This window comes from Pelodiscus sinensis, chromosome 1 (assembly GCF_049634645.1).
Source record: "Pelodiscus sinensis isolate JC-2024 chromosome 1, ASM4963464v1, whole genome shotgun sequence".
NCBI lineage: Eukaryota > Metazoa > Chordata > Testudines > Trionychidae > Pelodiscus > Pelodiscus sinensis.
Window position 1 is genome coordinate 336119117 of NC_134711.1, and position 17904 is coordinate 336137020.

At 50.1% G+C, this 17904-nt stretch overlaps 3 protein-coding genes across 3 annotated transcripts in view; 1 reads left to right on the forward strand and 2 right to left on the reverse strand.

Moving 5' to 3' along the window:
• Window positions 1-17904, reverse strand: part of LOC142827805 (olfactory receptor 52E2-like) — a 195999-nt gene that overhangs the window by 126754 nt on the left and 51341 nt on the right. The window lies entirely within an intron of this gene.
• Window positions 150-1324, forward strand: LOC102453897 (olfactory receptor 52R1-like). The gene has a single exon (XM_006121078.3). It carries the CDS (start codon window positions 326-328, stop codon window positions 1322-1324), a length of 999 nt encoding a protein of 332 aa, XP_006121140.3. The 5' UTR covers window positions 150-325.
• Window positions 10605-11552, reverse strand: LOC102453653 (olfactory receptor 52E2-like). The gene has a single exon (XM_006121077.3). The coding sequence runs from the start codon at window positions 11550-11552 to the stop codon at window positions 10605-10607; it is 948 nt and encodes a 315-aa protein (XP_006121139.3).

Genomic DNA, 17904 nt, shown 5'->3' on the forward strand with positions numbered 1-17904 from the left:
CCCGCAGCTTTCCCAAAATGTGGTGCCCAGAACTGGACACGCTATTCCCATTGAGAACTGTTCAGTACATGATTGACACGGGGAGCACCAGAAACTATGGAACTGCCAGTAGTTGGGTCATTTGTTTACAATTCATTTCTCTGAATAATGAAAATGTTATTTCTCGGGGTGTGAAGAGCAACCGATCTGTTTCCCCATGAAAATAGTCCCCCTCAGTGGGAATAGTCTTTCTCATACAAACATTCTCTGTCCTTTCAGAGGCTAGTACTGCGAGCATTGCTGTAGATCTTGGGCCCACACAGGACGTCAGGGGAACGTATGGCACATGCAGTACACCCGGTTCTGCCTCAGAGTGGAACACCTTCCTCCCTGCTCCATGGCAGATTCCAACACAAGCCAGTTCACTAACCCCTCCACCTTCATCCTGCTGGGCATCCCTGGCCTGGAGTGGGCCCATGTCTGGATCGCCATCCCCTTCTGCACCATGTACGTCATAACCATCTTGGGGAACTTCACCATTCTCTTCATTGTGAAGACGGAGCCGAGCCTCCATGAGCCCATGTACTATTTCCTCTGCATGCTGGCTGTCACTGACCTGGTTCTGTCCACATCTACGCTACCCACAATACTGAGCAATTTCTGGTTCAATTCCAAGGAGATCGATTTCAGTGCCTGCCTCGCCCAGCTGTACTTCGTTCATTCCGTAGCACTGATTGAGTCTGGGATTTTGGTGGCCATGGCTTTGGATCGCTATGTGGCCATTTGCCATCCCCTGAGACATTCCACCATCCTCGATAACGCTCTGGTGGCCAAGATCGGCCTGGCCATGGTGCTGCGAGGTGCCATACTTATATTGCCCTTTCCCATCCTGGCAAGGCAGTGGCTGTATTGCAGAACCAACATCATCCCCTACACGCACTGTGAGCACATGGACGTGGTGAATCTGGCCTGTACCGACATCCATGTCAGTCGTAACTACGGCCTCTTTGTGCTGCTGTGTGGGGATACTCTGGATATGTTTCTTATCGCTGTGTCCTATATTCTGATCCTCAGGGCCGTCTACAAACTCCCCACAAAGGACGCCCGGCTCAAGACTTTTGGGACCTGCACTTCCCACGTGTGTGTGATCTTAGCCTTTTACACTCCAAGTCTCTTTGGCTCCCTCACGACCCGCTTTGGCCTCAATATACCCCTGCATGTCTATGTTCTCTTTGCTAACATTTACCTCCTGGTGCCACCCATGATAAATCCCATCATCTATGGGGTGAGGACCAGACAGATCCGGGACAGGCTACTCCGGCTTGTTACGCTGAAAGGGACCTAAATGTTTTCTCCTGGCTCTCAGATCAAGCTCATTGCTGTGAAGGCTGGTGCTGGGCTTGCCTGCCTGAATGACTCACTGACTAGTCAAAGAGCAATTTAAACCTTTCCTGATATTTCTTTCTAAATGTAACATATTGGGGAATTGATCTCTGTGTGACTCATTAAATTGTAGGGTTTCTCTGTTGTAACTGGACACCCAAGGCCCTGGCAATGACCCCACCTCTTTCCCAAAAGCCACACCGGTGCCCCGCACCTTCCTTTGGGCTCCGGGCAGGTTTGTGCCTCTTCTAAGTGTCCTTTCCTCCTGTTTGCTCATCTCCCCTCCCATCACTCATTGGGTCACCTCTGTGACGGTTTCCTCCTGCCACCCAGGGTGGCAGCTAGAGTTGAGACAGAGCTGAGTCCTCTGCCTCCCATGGCTGGGTTCCCTCCTGTCTTGTGAATTCCAAGTGGCAAAGCCCCCCAGTTTGCCTCACCCCCACATCCGCAGGCAGGCCCCGCACTGAGCGGTGTTCATGGATGCTCAGCCAGCCATTGTTTGAGCCCCCAGAGAGGCTACAGCCCAAACACCCCCAGATTCCCAGCTGATGCCCCCGGAGATGCCCTGCTCTTGTCCCATCCAGTATGGATGTGATGCCCAGCGTCCTAGTGCCAGGAAGGAAAGTGCGTGTTCACCAACTAAGGTTCCTGAGATGAGACTGACCCCTTTGCACTGATATGAACAGACAGTGTGTAAGGTGACATATTTAATAGATTTCTGAGCTCAAGAAAGAGTGATTTCCAGGGAGCAGCAGTGACAGCAACCAGGAGAAAGTATAATAACTCCTAAGAAATGAAAGAAAACCTTGATGCAAGCCTAAGATCCTAGTGGGGCTATGAATGGAGCAGTGTCTCACCGAGTTTTATTGCACAACAGGGTAGCTTTTTCAAGCAAGGCTCCTTGGTTCCATGCATATGAGCCGTAAAGACAGAACCAGCAAAGCATCTGCTTTCAACAGACAGCTCCCTCGGCCCGCTTTGTACAGAATTTGGGGCAAACACAAAACTGATGTGTTCTCCAGGTTCACATCAAAAATCTTTAACGCCACAGAGGTGGCCAAGCAGAAATCCTCCCTAGGTTTGAGCGAGGGGCCAGCAGCCCCCTCCCAGAGAGCTGCTCCCAATGGGACCAACTTTCACTGGTGGGCGCATCACAGAACCCTTCAGTGCTCAGGCCGGTGAGGGTGGCACCAGAGGCTGCACACGTTCCAAGCCCCCGTCACACACTCAAGTTCAGCCTAAAAGCAGCCCGGCTGGTGTTGCAGACAAAGGCACCAGGCACGGGGCAGTTGGCGTGTGCACTCCAGCACACTGGGACCGAATGGGGGGCGCACAAAGACTCAAAGGGAGTCTGGTTTGTTTGCTCCCAGGGGTACTCTGTAGCACAGAAACATAGAACCATAGAGCTGGAAGAGGCCTCAGAAGCTCAAGTCCAGCCCCCTGCTCTAGGCAGGACCAACCCAACTAAATCAACCCGGCCAGGGCTTTGTCAAGCCGAGGCTTAAAAACCTCTAGGGATGGAGACTCCACTACTCCCCTAGGTAACCCATCCCAGTGCTTTACCGCCCTCCTAGGCTGTGTCCAGACTCAGGGGGTTTTTTGAAAAAACTTCACCTGCGTCTAGACTGCAGCCGCGTTCTTTCGAAATTAAATCGAAAGAACGCGGCTTTTCTTTCGACGGCGGTAAACCTAATTTCATGAGGAAGAACGCCTTTTTTCAAAAGTGCTCTTTCGAAAAAAGGCGTTCTTGAAAGCAAACAGGGCTTTTTAGAAAGAGAGCATCCAGACTGCCTGGGTGCTCTCTTTCAAAAAAGCGGCTTGCTTTTTTGAAAGTTCCGCTGGCAGTCTAGACGCTCTCTTTCGAAAGAGGCTTGCAGTCTAGACATAGTCCTAGGGAAATCGTTTTTTGTAATATCCAACTTGGACCTCTCCCACCACAACTTGAGGCCATTGTTCTTTGTTCTTCCATCCATCACTTCTGTGAAAGCCTTTCTCCATCCTCTTTTCACCCCCCTTCAGGAAGTTGAAGGCTGCTCTCAAATCCCCCCTCACTCTTCTCTTCTGCAGACTAAACAAACCCAACTCCCTCAGCCTCTCCTCGTAGGTCATGTGCTCCAGCCCCCTCATCATTTTGGTCGCCCTCTGCTGGACCCTCTCCAATGTGTCCACTTCCTTGCTATATTGGGGGGGGGGGGGGGCGGCAGAACTGAACACAATACCCTAAAGGTGGCCTCACCACTGCCAAATACAGGGGAATAATCACTTCTCTAGATCTTCTGGCAATTCTCCTAATAATTCACCCCAATATGTTGTTATTGTCTACAAGGGCACCCTATTGACTCATCCATATTTCTAACTTCTGTGTCAGAGGCTGGGATTGGGTGACAGGAGAGGGATCACATGATCATTCCCTGTTCAGTTCACTCCCTCTGGGTCATCTCGCATTGGCCACTGTCGACAGCCAGGACACTGGGCTAGATAGACATTTGGTCTGACCCATTATAGCCGTTCTTATGCTCTTGTGTTCTCATCCGCTATAATCCCCAGGTCCTTTTCTTCAGAACTGCTACTCAGCCAGTCGGTCCCCAGCCTGTAACGATGCTTGGGATTCTTCCAACCCATGGTTGAACCTTATCAGATTTCTTTTGGCCCAGTCCTCCAATTTGTCTAAGTCACTCTGTTCCCTATCCCTGCCCTCCAGCGTATCTACCTCTCCCCCTAGTTTAGCATTATCTGCAAACTTGCCGAGGGTGCAATCCATCCCCTCAGCCAAGTCATTGTAACCCTTCTGCCGGGTAGGGGTTCCATCTCAATATATAGGGGTCCATCTCACACAGAACCGGCTCGAGCCCCCACCCAGTAATCTGGGAAATTCACACGCCCCTGGGAACCTCTGAGAGGCAATGCTTCCCCACTCGTAAGCACAGAGTCTGAGTGTAGGAAAGAAACATTTAATGAAACAGAGAGAGAAGTCATATGGCATTATAACTTGGGGAAATACCACAGAGTTCATAGCCCAAACCACGAGCTGAGCCCCCCGCCCCCAGCCAAGAATCACCCGAAGTCCCAAAGTCTAACACTTCAAAAGTCCTACTGGCCGCACCGCTGGCCGCCTGCCAGTCATTCCCACTGGACTAGCAAAAAGACTCCTCATAGAGTCTGCTTTAGATCTGTCCTTAAAACAAAGGGGCTACGTCTAGATTACATCCTTTTTTCGTAAAATAAGGGATCTTTCAGAAAAGGCTTTATCTTCCGAAAGATCCTCGTCTAGACTGGCACTTTACTTCGGCAAAGCTACATGCCAAAAAAAAGCAGCAGCCATTTTTATGCTAATGAAGCAGGGGAGATTTAAATTCCCGCTTCATTAGCAATTGCGATACATCTAATTTGCATCCCTTTTTCGTAAAAGGGATGCAATCTAGATGTAGCCAAGGTGAAAAGGGGTAGGTTAGGCCAGTCTTACAGCTCACACCTGATAGGTGTGACACAGGCTGACTCAAGCCCATTAGCCCTTCCCCCCAGCTCAGTTCACTCAACTCTGGAACGGGGGAAGCTTGTTCCTTGGAGACTTCTTACAATGATGGTGTCTCTCCTGCAAGCACTGGTGTCATGTTTTACAGTTCCCACGTTTAGGGGAAGCTTGATTTGTAACCCCCACAACAGCCCCAAATTAGTTAAAATACACCACATTCCATTCCAACACTGATCTTCCATCAGCCCTGGTTGAACTGGACTTACATAGCTACACCTCGGATTCCTTCCCCCTCCTAGCCTGAGCTGTATTTACATATTAACAGTTAACAGTTAATCGTCTTGCAGGGCTAAACAATTGGGCTGCATCTAGACTGGCATGATTTTGCGCAAATACTTTTAACGGAAAAGTTTTTCCATTAAAAGTATTTGTGTAAGAGCACGTCTATACTGGCATGTGCCAGTGTAGACGCTCTGTTGTGCAAGAAAGCGTCGATGGCCATTTTAGCCATCGGGCTTTCTTGCACAAGAAATTAACATTGCTGTCGACATTGGCCCTCTTGCGCAAGAATACGTGCGCAAGAGGACTTATCCCTGAGCGGGAGTGTCGGAGTATTTGCGTAAGAACCACTGATTTTGTACATTACTAAGTCAGTGTTCTTGCGCAAATACTCGCGGCCAGTGTAGACAGGCGGCAAGATTTTGCGCAAAAGCGGCCACTTTTGTGCAAAATCATGCCAGTCTAGACGCAGCCTTGGAGTGAGTATACCCATGCCCAGGGCAGCTCTCTCCTTTTAGCTGTCTGATAACAAGCAGTAGTTCAGCCCCTGCTTACATCATTAATAAAGATGTTGAACAAAACCAGTCCTAGAACCAATCCTTAGGGTACTCCACTTGAAAGTGACCACCAACCTGACATCGAACCGTTGATCACTACCCATTGGGCCTGACAATCTAGTCAAGTTTCTATCCACCTTACAGTCCATTTATCCCATGCATATTCCCTTAACTGGCTGGCAAGAATATTGTGGGAGACCGTATCAAAAGCTTTGCTAATGTCAGGGTAGATCACATATACTTCATGCCCACAGAGTTAGGGTATGTCTGCACTACAAAGTTAATTCGAACTAACAGCTGTTAGTTCGAATTAACTTTCATAGGCACTACACATGCAAACCACTAGTTCGAACTTAATTCGAACTAGCGGAGCGCTTAATTCGAACTAGGTAAACCTCATTCTACTAACTAGTACTAACGCCTAGTTTGAATTAAATAGTTCGAATTAAGGGCTATGTAGACACTTAATTCGAACTAGTGGGAGGCTAGCCCTTCCCAGGTTGCCCTGGTGGCCACTCGGGGCCAAACCAGGGAAACTCTTCTGCCCCCCTCCTGGCCTGGAGCCCTTAAAGGGCCACGGTCTGGCTACAGTGCCCGTGCCAGGTGCAAGCCTGCCAGCACCCAGCCAGCAGACCCTGCACCTGGCACGGCATGAGCCAGCCACCCGCTGCCACCCAGCCCTCTGCCTCTTCCCAGGACCAGGCTGACGGCTCCCAGGAGGCAAGAGGCAGGCGCCCACCTGGTCTAGTGCGGAGATCGTGGTCCTCATCCAGGTTTGAGGGGAGGCCACCAACGTCCACGACCTCCACACTAGGCACAGGAAAGGAGCCGTCTAGGGCAGGATAACTGCCAGCCTGGACACCAAAGGCCACATGCGAACCCAGGAGCAGGTTTGCATGAAAATCAAGTTGGTCCAGTGGGACCCCTGATCCTGAGCCCTGAGCTTAGAACATAAGAACGGCCGTACTGGGTCAGACCAAAGGTCCATCTAGCCCAGTAGCCTGTCTGCTGCCAGCTGCCAGCACCAGGTACCCTGGAGGGGATGGACCGAAGACAATGACCAAGCCATTTGTCTCGTGCCATCCATCTCCAGCCTTCCACAAACAGAGGCCAGGGTCACTATTCCTTACCCCCTGGCTAATAGCACTCCATGGACCCAACCTCCATGACTTTCTCTAACTTCTCTTTAAACTCTGTTAGGGTATGTCTACACTACCACCCTAGTTCGAACTAGGGTGGTTAATGTAGGCAACCGAAGTTGCAAATGAAGCCCAGGATTTAAATATGCCGGGCTTCATTTGCATCTTGCCGGGCGCCGCCATTTTTAAAGCCCCGGTAGTTCGGACTCCGTGCCCGCGGCTACAGGCGGCACCGAGTAGGTAGTTCGGATTAGGCTCTCTAATCCGAACTACCGTTACTCCTCATGGAACGAGGTGTACCGGTAGTTCGGATTAGAGAGCCTAATCCGAACTACCTACTCACGGGCACGGAGTCCGAACTACCGGGGCTTTAAAAATGGTGGCGCCCGGCAAGATACAAATGAAGCCCGGGATATTTAAATCCCGGGCTTCATTTGCAACTTCGGTTGCCCACATTAACCACCCTAGTTCGAACTAGGGTGGTAGTGTAGACATACCCTAATAGTTCTAGCCTTCACAGCCTCCTGTGGGAAGGAGTTCCACAGCTAGACTATTTGCTTTGTGAAGAAGAACTTTTTTTTATTAGTTTGAAGCCTGCTACCCATTATTTTATTTGGTGTCCTCTAGTCCTTATATTATGGGAACTAATAAAGAACTTTCCTTTATGCACCCTCTCCACACCACTCATTCTTTTAGAGACCTCTATCATATCCCCCCTCAGTCTCCTCTTTTCTAAGCTGAAAAGTCCCAGTCTCTTTAGCCTCTCCTCGTATGGGACCTGTTCCAAATCCCTGATCATTTTAGTTGCCCTTTTCTGAACCCTTTCCAAGTCCAAAACATCTTTTTTGAGGCGAGGAGACCACATCTGTACACAGCACTGAAGATATGGCCTACCATAGTTTTATACTTCCCCTCCTCCTTCTTCCAGCTCCCTCCTCCCAGGTTTCCACCTCCCCTCTTCCACCTTCTCTCTTCCCCTCTCCAACCTCCTTTTCCCAGTCTCCCCAGAGGTTAATCCCCCCCCCCCGTTTTGTTAAATAAAGACAGTTTCTATTTTTGAACACGTGTCCTTTATTTTTTACATCAGGAAGGGGGGCTAGGGATGGGCACTGCATTTTCATTTTTCCAGTCATACGGGACCTCCTCTGATCACCACAAGTTTTCAAAGATAATGGCCAATGGCTTTGCAATCACATCAGCCAACTCCCTCAGCACTCTTGGATTCATTAGATCTGATCCCATGGATTTGTGTATGCCTAGCATTTCCAAATAGTTCTTAACCTGTTCTTTCTCCACCGAGGGCTGCCCACCTCCTAAACATAACGTGTTGCCAAGTGAAGTCGTCTGGGAGCTGAACTTGTGTGTGGAGACTGAGGCACAGAGAGCATTGAGTACTTCAGCTTCTCCCACACCATCTGTCACTAGGGTACCTCCCTCTTCTAGTAAGGGCCCCACACCCTCTCTGATCACCCTCTTATTGCTAACATGCCTGTAGAAACCTTTCTTGTTACCCTTCACATCCCTTGCTAGCTTCAGTTCTAATTGTGCTTTCACCTTGCTGATTACTTCCCGGCATTCTCGAGCAATGACTCCTCCCTAGTCATCTGTGCAAGTTTGCACTTCTTATAAACTTCTTTTTTGTGTTTAAGCTCACCAGGGATTTCCCTGGTAAGCTAAGATGGTCACCTGCCATATTTGCTTTCACCTTCCTGCTTACTCCCCTGCATTCTGGAGCCAGACAAATTCCAGCTGGAAATACGGGCAAAAGGCTGAGCCCTGAGCGTGATTCACCCTTTGGAGAGACTGCGAGGGGAAGGGGCTGTTCTGGGCTTTGGCCTGTGGGCTTGTCAGGACTGAAAGTGACACAGAAGCTTGGCCGTGGTGCTTCACCGGAGACTCTGGGAACCCAGGTCTTAACTCTGCTGAAAAGTGGGTTTAATGGTTGCAGTGCGGAGCCCTGATGCCTCCAGGCTTCCTGGCAGGCTAAGGGCAGGAAAGAGCCCCCACGACCAGTCAGAGCCCTGATATGCCGCGGGAGTAGGGGACAGCGTCTGTGCAGGGACACACAGTTGGCTCCTCAGCTCTTTCATCACTTCTGATTCCAAGGGGAGCTTTGCTTCTGTGAGGCCCCAGCCTCAGGACTGGGCCTTGTATTGTACATTTGTTAGAAACTTTCCTACTGAAGGACTTCTGAGGCACTGAAATGCACCCACCTCCGGGCTGGTGCACATCACTTGGGGGAGGTCTAGGAGGGACATTAGGAAAAACAATTTCCCTCGGAGAGTGATGAAGCACCGGAATGGGATCCCTCGAGTGGCTGCAATTTAGTTGGGGCTTGTCCGGATTTGAACAGTGTTTGGAGCTGACAATGCTGCCTGGTAGGACTGTATGAGTCTATGGAGGGGTGAACATGCACAGAAGAGAGCGGTGTTTTGGCCAGAGATACAGGAGCAAACTTACCTCTGGGTATGTCTACACTACCACCCTAGTTCGAACTAGGATGGTAATGTAGGCAACCGGAGTTGCAAATGAAGCCCGGGATTTGAATTTCCCGGGCTTCATTTGCATAAAGCCGGGCGCCACCATTTTTAAATGTCCGCTAGTCCAAACTACCTAGTCCATGCCACGTGTAGCCGGGCGGCACGGAGTCCGCACTAGCGGACATTTAAAAATGGCGGCACCCAGCTTTATGCAAATGAAGCCCGGGAAATTCAAATCCCGGGCTTCATTTGCAACTCCGGTTGCCTACATTACCATCCTAGTTCCAACTAGGGTGGTAGTGTAGACATACCCTGTGTGGTTATGACCCAGGGGTGTTTAATGGCTCTGCAGAGCACACGGTTTACTCTGAATTGATCATGCCTATGTAGGTCTGGGTGTGTGAAGCAGGGGAGCTCATCAGAGATGGGATCTGTGAATTCAGAGATCAGAGAGTCTTCCGAGGGAATCCCCCTAGAGCAGCCACATCCCGCACCTCTCAGCCCAGTGTCCCATGCTGAGAGCCAGCACTTGGCTGTGCACTGTGCATATAGCTCTGGGCCATCCCAGGGGGTTTTACTCAGCCCCTAGGGGAGAAGCGGCATCTGGATGTAACCAGCCTGGAGACCGGGCTATTTATCCAGCTTTAGGCATAAACAGCAATTAAAGGACCTTCCCGCAGGGAGAGGAGAACTCTGAGCTCTGGACTGAGTCACAGAAGATTTGGCTGCTCCGTGTATATTTTAATATGATATTTGATTAGTGAGAAAACGAAGCACGATGCCCAGGTCTGCACAGAATATGGCATCTCGGAGCGCCCAGGGTGGGTGTGTTGGCGGGAGACAGAGCCACAGGGAGAAGATGGCTACGGGCAGGCACAGGCACTTTCTGCAGGCCCACGGAGCTGTCACTCAGGGGCCGGAGGGCAGCAACTCTCCTCAGTCACTCTCCTCACACTGGGCAGCCCCTTTCCTGCAGGGCCATGGAAGCGCCTAGCACAGGGAAGTCCCTCCCAACACACTCTCGTGTGGTGCGACACACGGAGCCACAGGGAGAGGTGGCCTGTCCGTGCTCGTGGAGAGAGTGACAGTCACAGCCAGAGCCCCGAGTGACCCGCCGCAAACATAATCAAAGTCTAAGGCCGATGCCCAACAAGAGAGAGGGGCAACCTAGGCTAGGGAATGAGCCGCACGTCACCACTGAGAACAGCCTCTCTCCAGCCTCTTTGGAACCCCCCTTCAGGGAGTTGCAGGCTGATTTCACATCCCCCCTCACTCATCTCTTCTGCAGACTTAATTACCTGAAGTCCCTCCTCATTTAGGTCCCTTTCAGAGTAACAAGCCGGAGCAGACTGTCCCGGATCTGTCTGGTCCTCACTCCATAGATGATGGGGTTTAGCATGGGGGGCACCAGGAGGTAAATGTTGGCAAAGAGAACATGGAAATGCAGGGGTATATTGAGGCCAAACCGGGTTGAGAGAGAAGAGAAGAGAGTTGGAGTGTAAAAGGCTAAGATGACACAGAGGTGGGAAGTGCAGGTACCAAAAGTCTTGACCCGGGCTTCCTTTGTGGGGAGTCTCAAGATGGCCCTGAGGATCTGGGTGTAGGACAGAGCAATAAAAAGCACATCGAGACCAATCCTAGAGATTAGTGCAAAGAGGCCATAGTAGCTACTGATGCGGATGTCCGCACAGGCCAGCTTCACCACAGGCATGTGCTCACAGTGCGTGTAGGGGATGATGTTGGTTCTACAATATGGCCACTGCCTCGCCAGGAAGGGGTAGGGCAGGGCAAGTATGGCACCTCGCAGCACCACAGCCAGGCCGATCTTGGCCACCACAGTGTTATTCAGGATAGTGGAATGTCTCAAGGGATGGCAGATGGCCACGTAGCGATCCAAAGCCATGGCCACGAAGACCCCAGACTCAATCACAGAGAAGGAATGAATGAAGTACAGCTGGGTGAGGCAGGCATTGAATTCGATCTCTCTGGAAATAAGCCAGAAATTGCTCAGTATTGTGGGTAGTGTAGACGTGGACAGGACCAGGTCAGTGATGGCCAGCATGCAGAGGAAATAGTACATGGGCTCATGGAGGCTCGGCTCTGTCTTCACGATGAACAGGATGGTGAAGTTCCCCAAGATGGTTATGATGTACATGGTGCAGAAGGGGATGGAGATCCAGACATGGGCTGACTCCAGGCCAGGGATGCCCAGCAGGATGAAGGTGGAGGGGTTGGTGAAGTCGGTTGTGTTGGAATCTGACATGGAGCAGGGGAGGACGTGTCCAATGACACGGCAGAAGACTGTCCACTGTATGTATCTTATGATCCCCTGCAGAGCTATATGGGACCAGGATCAATGGTAAGGGTCACAGTACAAATGCCTGAAAGGACAGAGAACATTAGCAGATGGCATCGTATGCACGGATGGAGATTATTTTCACGGTGAAGCGGATCGGTTGCTTTTCACACCCTGAAAAAAAATTAATTATTCAGAGAAATGAATTATGAAGAAATGACCCCACTACTGGCCATTCCATGTTTTATTATGCTCCTGATGTCAATAATGTCTGTACCTCTTGTTGTGGGAAACCCTAAAAGGGAATAGCTTAAACACACGTTAGCGAAAACACCAGGTCCACTGGTCTCAGCACCATGGAAACCCCCGCTCATTCTCACTGGTGGCAGAAGGAAAGCTCATGTTTGGATGCCAGAGGAATGGAAGCCAGAGGAAAATTACCCAGTCGGATGTGTGCTCAGCTGTGGTGACCTCTCCTCTGTGGAGGATACGGCAGATAGAATGAGGCATTCCAAGACAAAGCTTGGGAATAGGGAGCCTGCCATGAGTGAGCAGATTGAAGAAACAAGAAGGGGAAGATGATGGAGGAGAGGAAGGTAAAGAATAGAACTGGTTGCATTCCAATTGGCAAAGAGAGAAGAAATCCCAACCCATAATATCCATACTTCAGCACAATGGAGTGGGGGGAAATGTTAGCTGGAAAAATGAGCATGGAAATTGGATGTTCTTTACCATACGTTTAAACGGCATGTATATAGTCACAGTGCCACAGTCCAGAAAGCGCTTGAAACAACATAAGGGGTTGGTTGTGCCAGGAAAACAGGTGTGCCTGGAATGGGACTGCTGCTCATAAATCAAACAAAAAGAATCACCAAATCAAGTACAGGCATCCAAACTGACAGAACTCAGTGAATGTTGAACGAGGCTGAACCAAGTTGAGGCCGAATCATGGATCCATGGAACAGTGGAACTGAAAGGGACCTTGAGAGATAATCAAGTCTTGTTCCCTGCCCTCATGGCATGACCAAGCGCTGTGTAGCTCAGGGCTACTCAACACAGGACCCATGGTCCATCTGTTTATGTCCTGCAGTGCAGATTGGGTTAATGTGGGACTCAACTCATGGCCCGCGAGTGGGAGCCAAATAAAACAAAATAAAAAAAGTAGTCAAAATAATGGTCTTTGGTTGATATGCGTTTTAGCAGTTCAGTTCCTGGACTGTCATTGCTCATTGAAAGTGCTGTCAGTTGGGTGGAAATCATGTAAGTATTGCCTTTTATTAATATCAGCAGAGCCGACTTAAAACGGGCCAACATGTTGTGTAGTCTTGCATTAATCTTTGTATTTGTGCCCCTTAGTGTGAATGAAGCTATTTGCATATATTTGCATATATATTTGCATGTATATACAACCACACTTCAGTTGCAGCCCTTTGCAAGTGCTGTGATTATCACTGTGGCACCCAGAGCTTCCAAAGTTGTGTAGCCCTGATCTAGATCAACCCTGACTGATGTTTGTTTAACATGCTCTTGAATATCGCCAGTGATGTGGATTCCACTATCTCCCTAGACATCTTATTTCAGTGTTAACCACTCTGACAGGTAGCAAGTTTTTCCTCATGTCCAATCTAAACCTTCCTTGCTGCCTTTTAATCCCATTCCTTAAAATAGGATTAATCTGCAATAGGATTGCTTCTCAATAGGCCTTTCATAGAAGGGATAAAATGGAGAAATTCAATGTAGAGCTCTGTTTTGGAATAGGTAAATGCACTGCCAAAGGGCATCGAAAAAGCAATCTCCTTTTTCAAAATATAGCGTCCACACTGAATGGACACTAACTCTCATGTAAGTCGTGATTAATATGGATGGAGCGGCCACCGGGGAACTGAGCTTTTTTATCCTTTCCTTCTTTCAAAAAAACTCCCTCTTTCCCCGTACACAACCACCATTTTCTGAAAGAGCTCTTTGGCAAAAAGGCTTCTTCCTCGTAGAATGAGGATTACCAATGTTGGAAAAAACCCTCTGTTCTTCGGAAGAACACAATTGTAGTGTAGATGTAATTGAAGTGTTTTCGGCAAAATGGCCATTTTTCTGAAAAATCTCTGTAGTGTAGTTCCAAAGTGAACGATCAACCACACATCTTATTCACTACCAAAAGTGCTCCTTTGGGCATTAGTAGAGCCAATAACAAACAATAAAAAAGACAAATATGGGGCAATTTTCTTTTAAACATAAACTACTAAAAGTAAAGGCAAAGTTTGAACAAAGAAATCTTAGGAGAAAAATGGAAAACCTGGGTATGGAATTAATTCAAAAATAAATCTTATAAATGAAAAATCAATTGCACACTGTCATAATCAGGAGTGCTCACCAGCACCTGGTGACTGAGAGGTTAACTCTGTCCCTAGCTGGTTATCTGGTCAGCCAATAATAATGCAGGTAGGAATTTCAAACTGGGACAAAGGAATCTTTATCTTTATCTTTCCCTCCTTTGTCTGAAAAGCAGAATGATTACTTCCAAGACTGAAGGAGATGGGAAGCCTGTCTCTCTCCAAGAACAGACTTCTTATGCTGTGTAAGTAGGGCAAAGTTTAGCTAGTCTCTCAGGATCTGTAGTTTTTCCTGGTCTGGGAATTTGGAACTAATGTCTGAGCTGGTGAAGTGTTGGTCTTTCTTTGTAACTCAGTTTTAACCCAGGGGATTCCCTGAGAATCTTTATCAATTGGTGTCTCTTCCCATCTAGCTACTTTACTATACTTCCAACTGTAGTTTTGTTTTGATAATAAAAGTTTATTTTCTTTTTTTTTTAAATTAACCCTTACTGGTTGATTGTTGTGTCCTGGAAGATCTGTCTGTGGATCACCTCTGTTTTTTCAAATTCCAAGCAAAATTTGGAGCAGGGGAGAGTTTGACCTGAGAGAGGACGTTTCCCAAGTGATCACTTCCCTAGTTTTCTTGAAATTACCTGAGTGGTGGCAGTGGATTTCCCAAAATCTGGGTGCTAGGATTTTGGGGGAAGATTTGTACTAAAGCCTGTAGAGACAAGCTTTTGGGGTGCTCTTGCTGACCCCTACTTCTGCATTTGTCGTGCCAGAGTGCGGAACAGATTTGACACATACACACAAAAAGGGAAGCGACTGTCTAGAAAGGAGCCCTGTTGAAAGGGATCGAGGGGTCCTATGCTAAACCACAAGCTAAACATGAGTCAACAATGTCACACAGAGAAAAACAAAAAGCAAATATCTTTCTGGAACTCTGTAACAGGGATGTTGTGAGAAAGACAGAAAAGTTCTTCTCTGCTCTGCACTCAGTTGTTCCCAGGTATAATACTCTGTCCAGTTCTGAACACCACATTTCAGGAAAACAGCAGACAGACTGGCCAGGTTGCGGAGTGGAGAACCATTCTGGGTACAAGGTGAAGAAAGAGCTGAGGGAGGCAGAATCTGCAGGTGAGGGGGCCGCCCTCCCCACCGCTCTCCTGGGCTGGGCACAGGAGGACAGAGCCACGCAGAGCTGTGGGAGCGGTGCCTGGGGATGGTTGGTGTCAGCAAAATGTCTCCCAGCCCACGGTCCCATTCTCCTCAGCAGCCCTGCGTGGCTGGGGACTGCAGACTGCCCAGCACCAGCCTAGAAATACGCAGCCCTGTGTGGGGGCAGGAGATGGAGCTCGAGGGCCTCCCATGGTCCCTGCAAGTCCTGGGATTCTATGTTGTTCCATGTTTCTATGGTAAAAGGGATGAGAGCCCCGTGTCCTTCAGCAGATGGAGCCTGGAGTAGACAACTGCCTCGTGGGGAGCTCCCAGTGCCGGACTATTGCCAAAGGGACGCTGGGATTCCTGGTCGTGTGCACAGCAGAGCTGTGAGCTGGCGCAGGGGCAGGGTTTCCCCCTTGCACACGGCATCGGTGAAAGCGCCTGGGTGAGATCGCGGGACACAAACTGGGAGCAGGGGAGGAAAAGAGCCGCACAGATGGGGGGAGGCTGCGTCAAATCCCATCCAGAGAGAGACCCAAACCCTCATCTCATTATCGCATCAAACTAGGCTCAGGCAGAGACTGGGATGGGGTGAAACCACCGGGAATGTCAGGCTCTGGGATCTCACCGAGATGAGAAGCGCCAGGCCCAGAGGCTGGAGGCTGAAGCCAGATGAATTCCAGCTGGAAATCCGGGTTAACGGCAGAGCCCTGAGCGTGATTCACCCTTCGGAGAAACTAGAAGGGGAAGGGCTGGATTCTCCAGTTCCCAGTGCTGGCAGAGCCGGGCTGGGGGCTGTTCTGGGCATTGGCTGAGGGCCTGTGAGCACTCAAAGCATTAGAGCCTCACAGCCTTACAGCTGCACTGAGAACACTGGTCTTCTTTCTGCTGAAAAGTGGGTTCAGTGGTTGCAGTGCGGAGCCCTGGCACCTCCTCGCTTCCCAGCAGGCTAACAGCAGGAAAGAGCCCCCACGACCAGCCAGAGCCCTGACATGCCGGAGGGGGAGGGGACAGCGTCTGTGCAGGGACGTGCAGCTGCCTCCGCAGCTCTTTTCTCACTTCTGATTTCAAGGGGAGTTTTGCTTCTGTGAGGCCTGAGCCAAATGCTGGCCACAGCCTCAGGACTGAGCCTTGTGTTATACATTTGTTAAAACCTTTGCTCTGTGTTATACATTTGTTATACATTTGTTAAAACCCTGGGGCACTGAAATGCAGCCACCTCTGGGCTGCAGCACATCATTGGGGAGGGGTGTGGGTGCACGGAAAAGAGGTTCCGGGGATGTGACCAGGGTCTGGGGATGCTTAATGGCCGTGCAGAGCTGACAAGACCCCAGATTCACTCTCTCTCTCAGCATGTCTACATAGCTCAGGGGCTATTGAGAGGCTGAGATTATCCACAAGAGATGGTACCTGTGAATTCAGAGACCAGAGTCTTCCCTGGGTCTCCCCCTCAGGCAGCCGCGTCCTGCACCTCTCTCAGCCCAGCGTCTGCAGCTGAGAGCTGACACAGCATGTGAACCATTTATAACCCAGCTCTGGGCAGTCCCGGGGGGATGAGAGGGTGTGCTCAGTCTCTGAGGGAGAAGCAGCATCTGGATGTAACCAGCCTGGCCACTGGGCTATTTACCCAGCTTTAGGCACAAGCAGTAATGAAAGGACCTTCCACAGGGAGAGGGGCTGGGCTGCATCACACAGGAACTGGTTGTGCCGTGTATATTTTAAAATGATATTTGTTAGTAAGAAAACTGGTAACAAGGCCTAGGTCTGCACAGAATGTGGCTCCTGTGAGCGCCCAGGGTAGGCAGGTCAAGACAGAGCCAAGTAAAGAAGGTGGCTACGGGCAGGCCCGGGCACCTTCTGTAGGCCCACGGGGCTGTCACACAGGGGCAGGAGCGCAGCGACTCTCCTCACTCACTCTCCTCACGCTGGGCAGCCCCTTTCCTGCAGGGCCGTGGAAGCGCCTAGCACAGGGAAGTGCCTCCCAACACACCCTCGTGTGGTGCGACACACGGAGCCACAGGGAGAGGTGGCCTGTCCGTGCTCGTGGAGAGAGAGACAGTCACAGCCAGAGCCCCGAGTGACCCGCCACAAACATTCCCTCCCCAGCAACTCACCCGTGCGTGAGCCGAGCGCCCTAGGAAATGAACATCAGCAAAGCCTCAGCCTGATTCCATGGAATAGTGAGGGGCAGCCTAGGCTAGCGCGCAGCCACAGGAGTGACCCTCCTTACCCTCATGGGATGGGGTAACCTTGCTGGCTGCGCTTGTGCATGTAGAACAAGAGGGGTTTGCCGATGCAGCTGCAGCAGTGCTTGCATTGGATACAGCGCGAGCGCACGGCTCTTGCACAGTCAGGTGCAAACATCTCGCACTCCTAATGCCCTTCCTTTAAGTGTGTGTCAGTTTTGTAATAATAGTAGGAGAATAACCTAATGAAAAATCACAACATCTGGCCTCTTTTTGTGGGGCAACAGTAAACAAACCGTCTTGCAGGCTGCACAGAGAACCCCCTGGAGCATCTGCAGGTTTCTGCCCTGTACCCTACAATCATAGCACGGGAAGGAACCTGAAGAGGTGATCTTGTCTAGGTTCTTATACTCATGGCAGGACCATGCACTGTGCATACAATACCTGGCAGGTGTCTGCCACTTCCACACACTGCCCATTCCGTCAGCTGTTTCTGAAAACCCTGCCCAAAGATTCGTGACGGGCCTGGATTATCCAACAGACGTGCCGAATAATGTCCCACTGCTCTCTCAGCAGCCCCAAGGCACAGAGAAGCCTTTGAAAGGCCATGGTCTCCGAAATGTATACAGCTGGGTCCTCTCTTTCCAGGGGCTGGGAAAATCC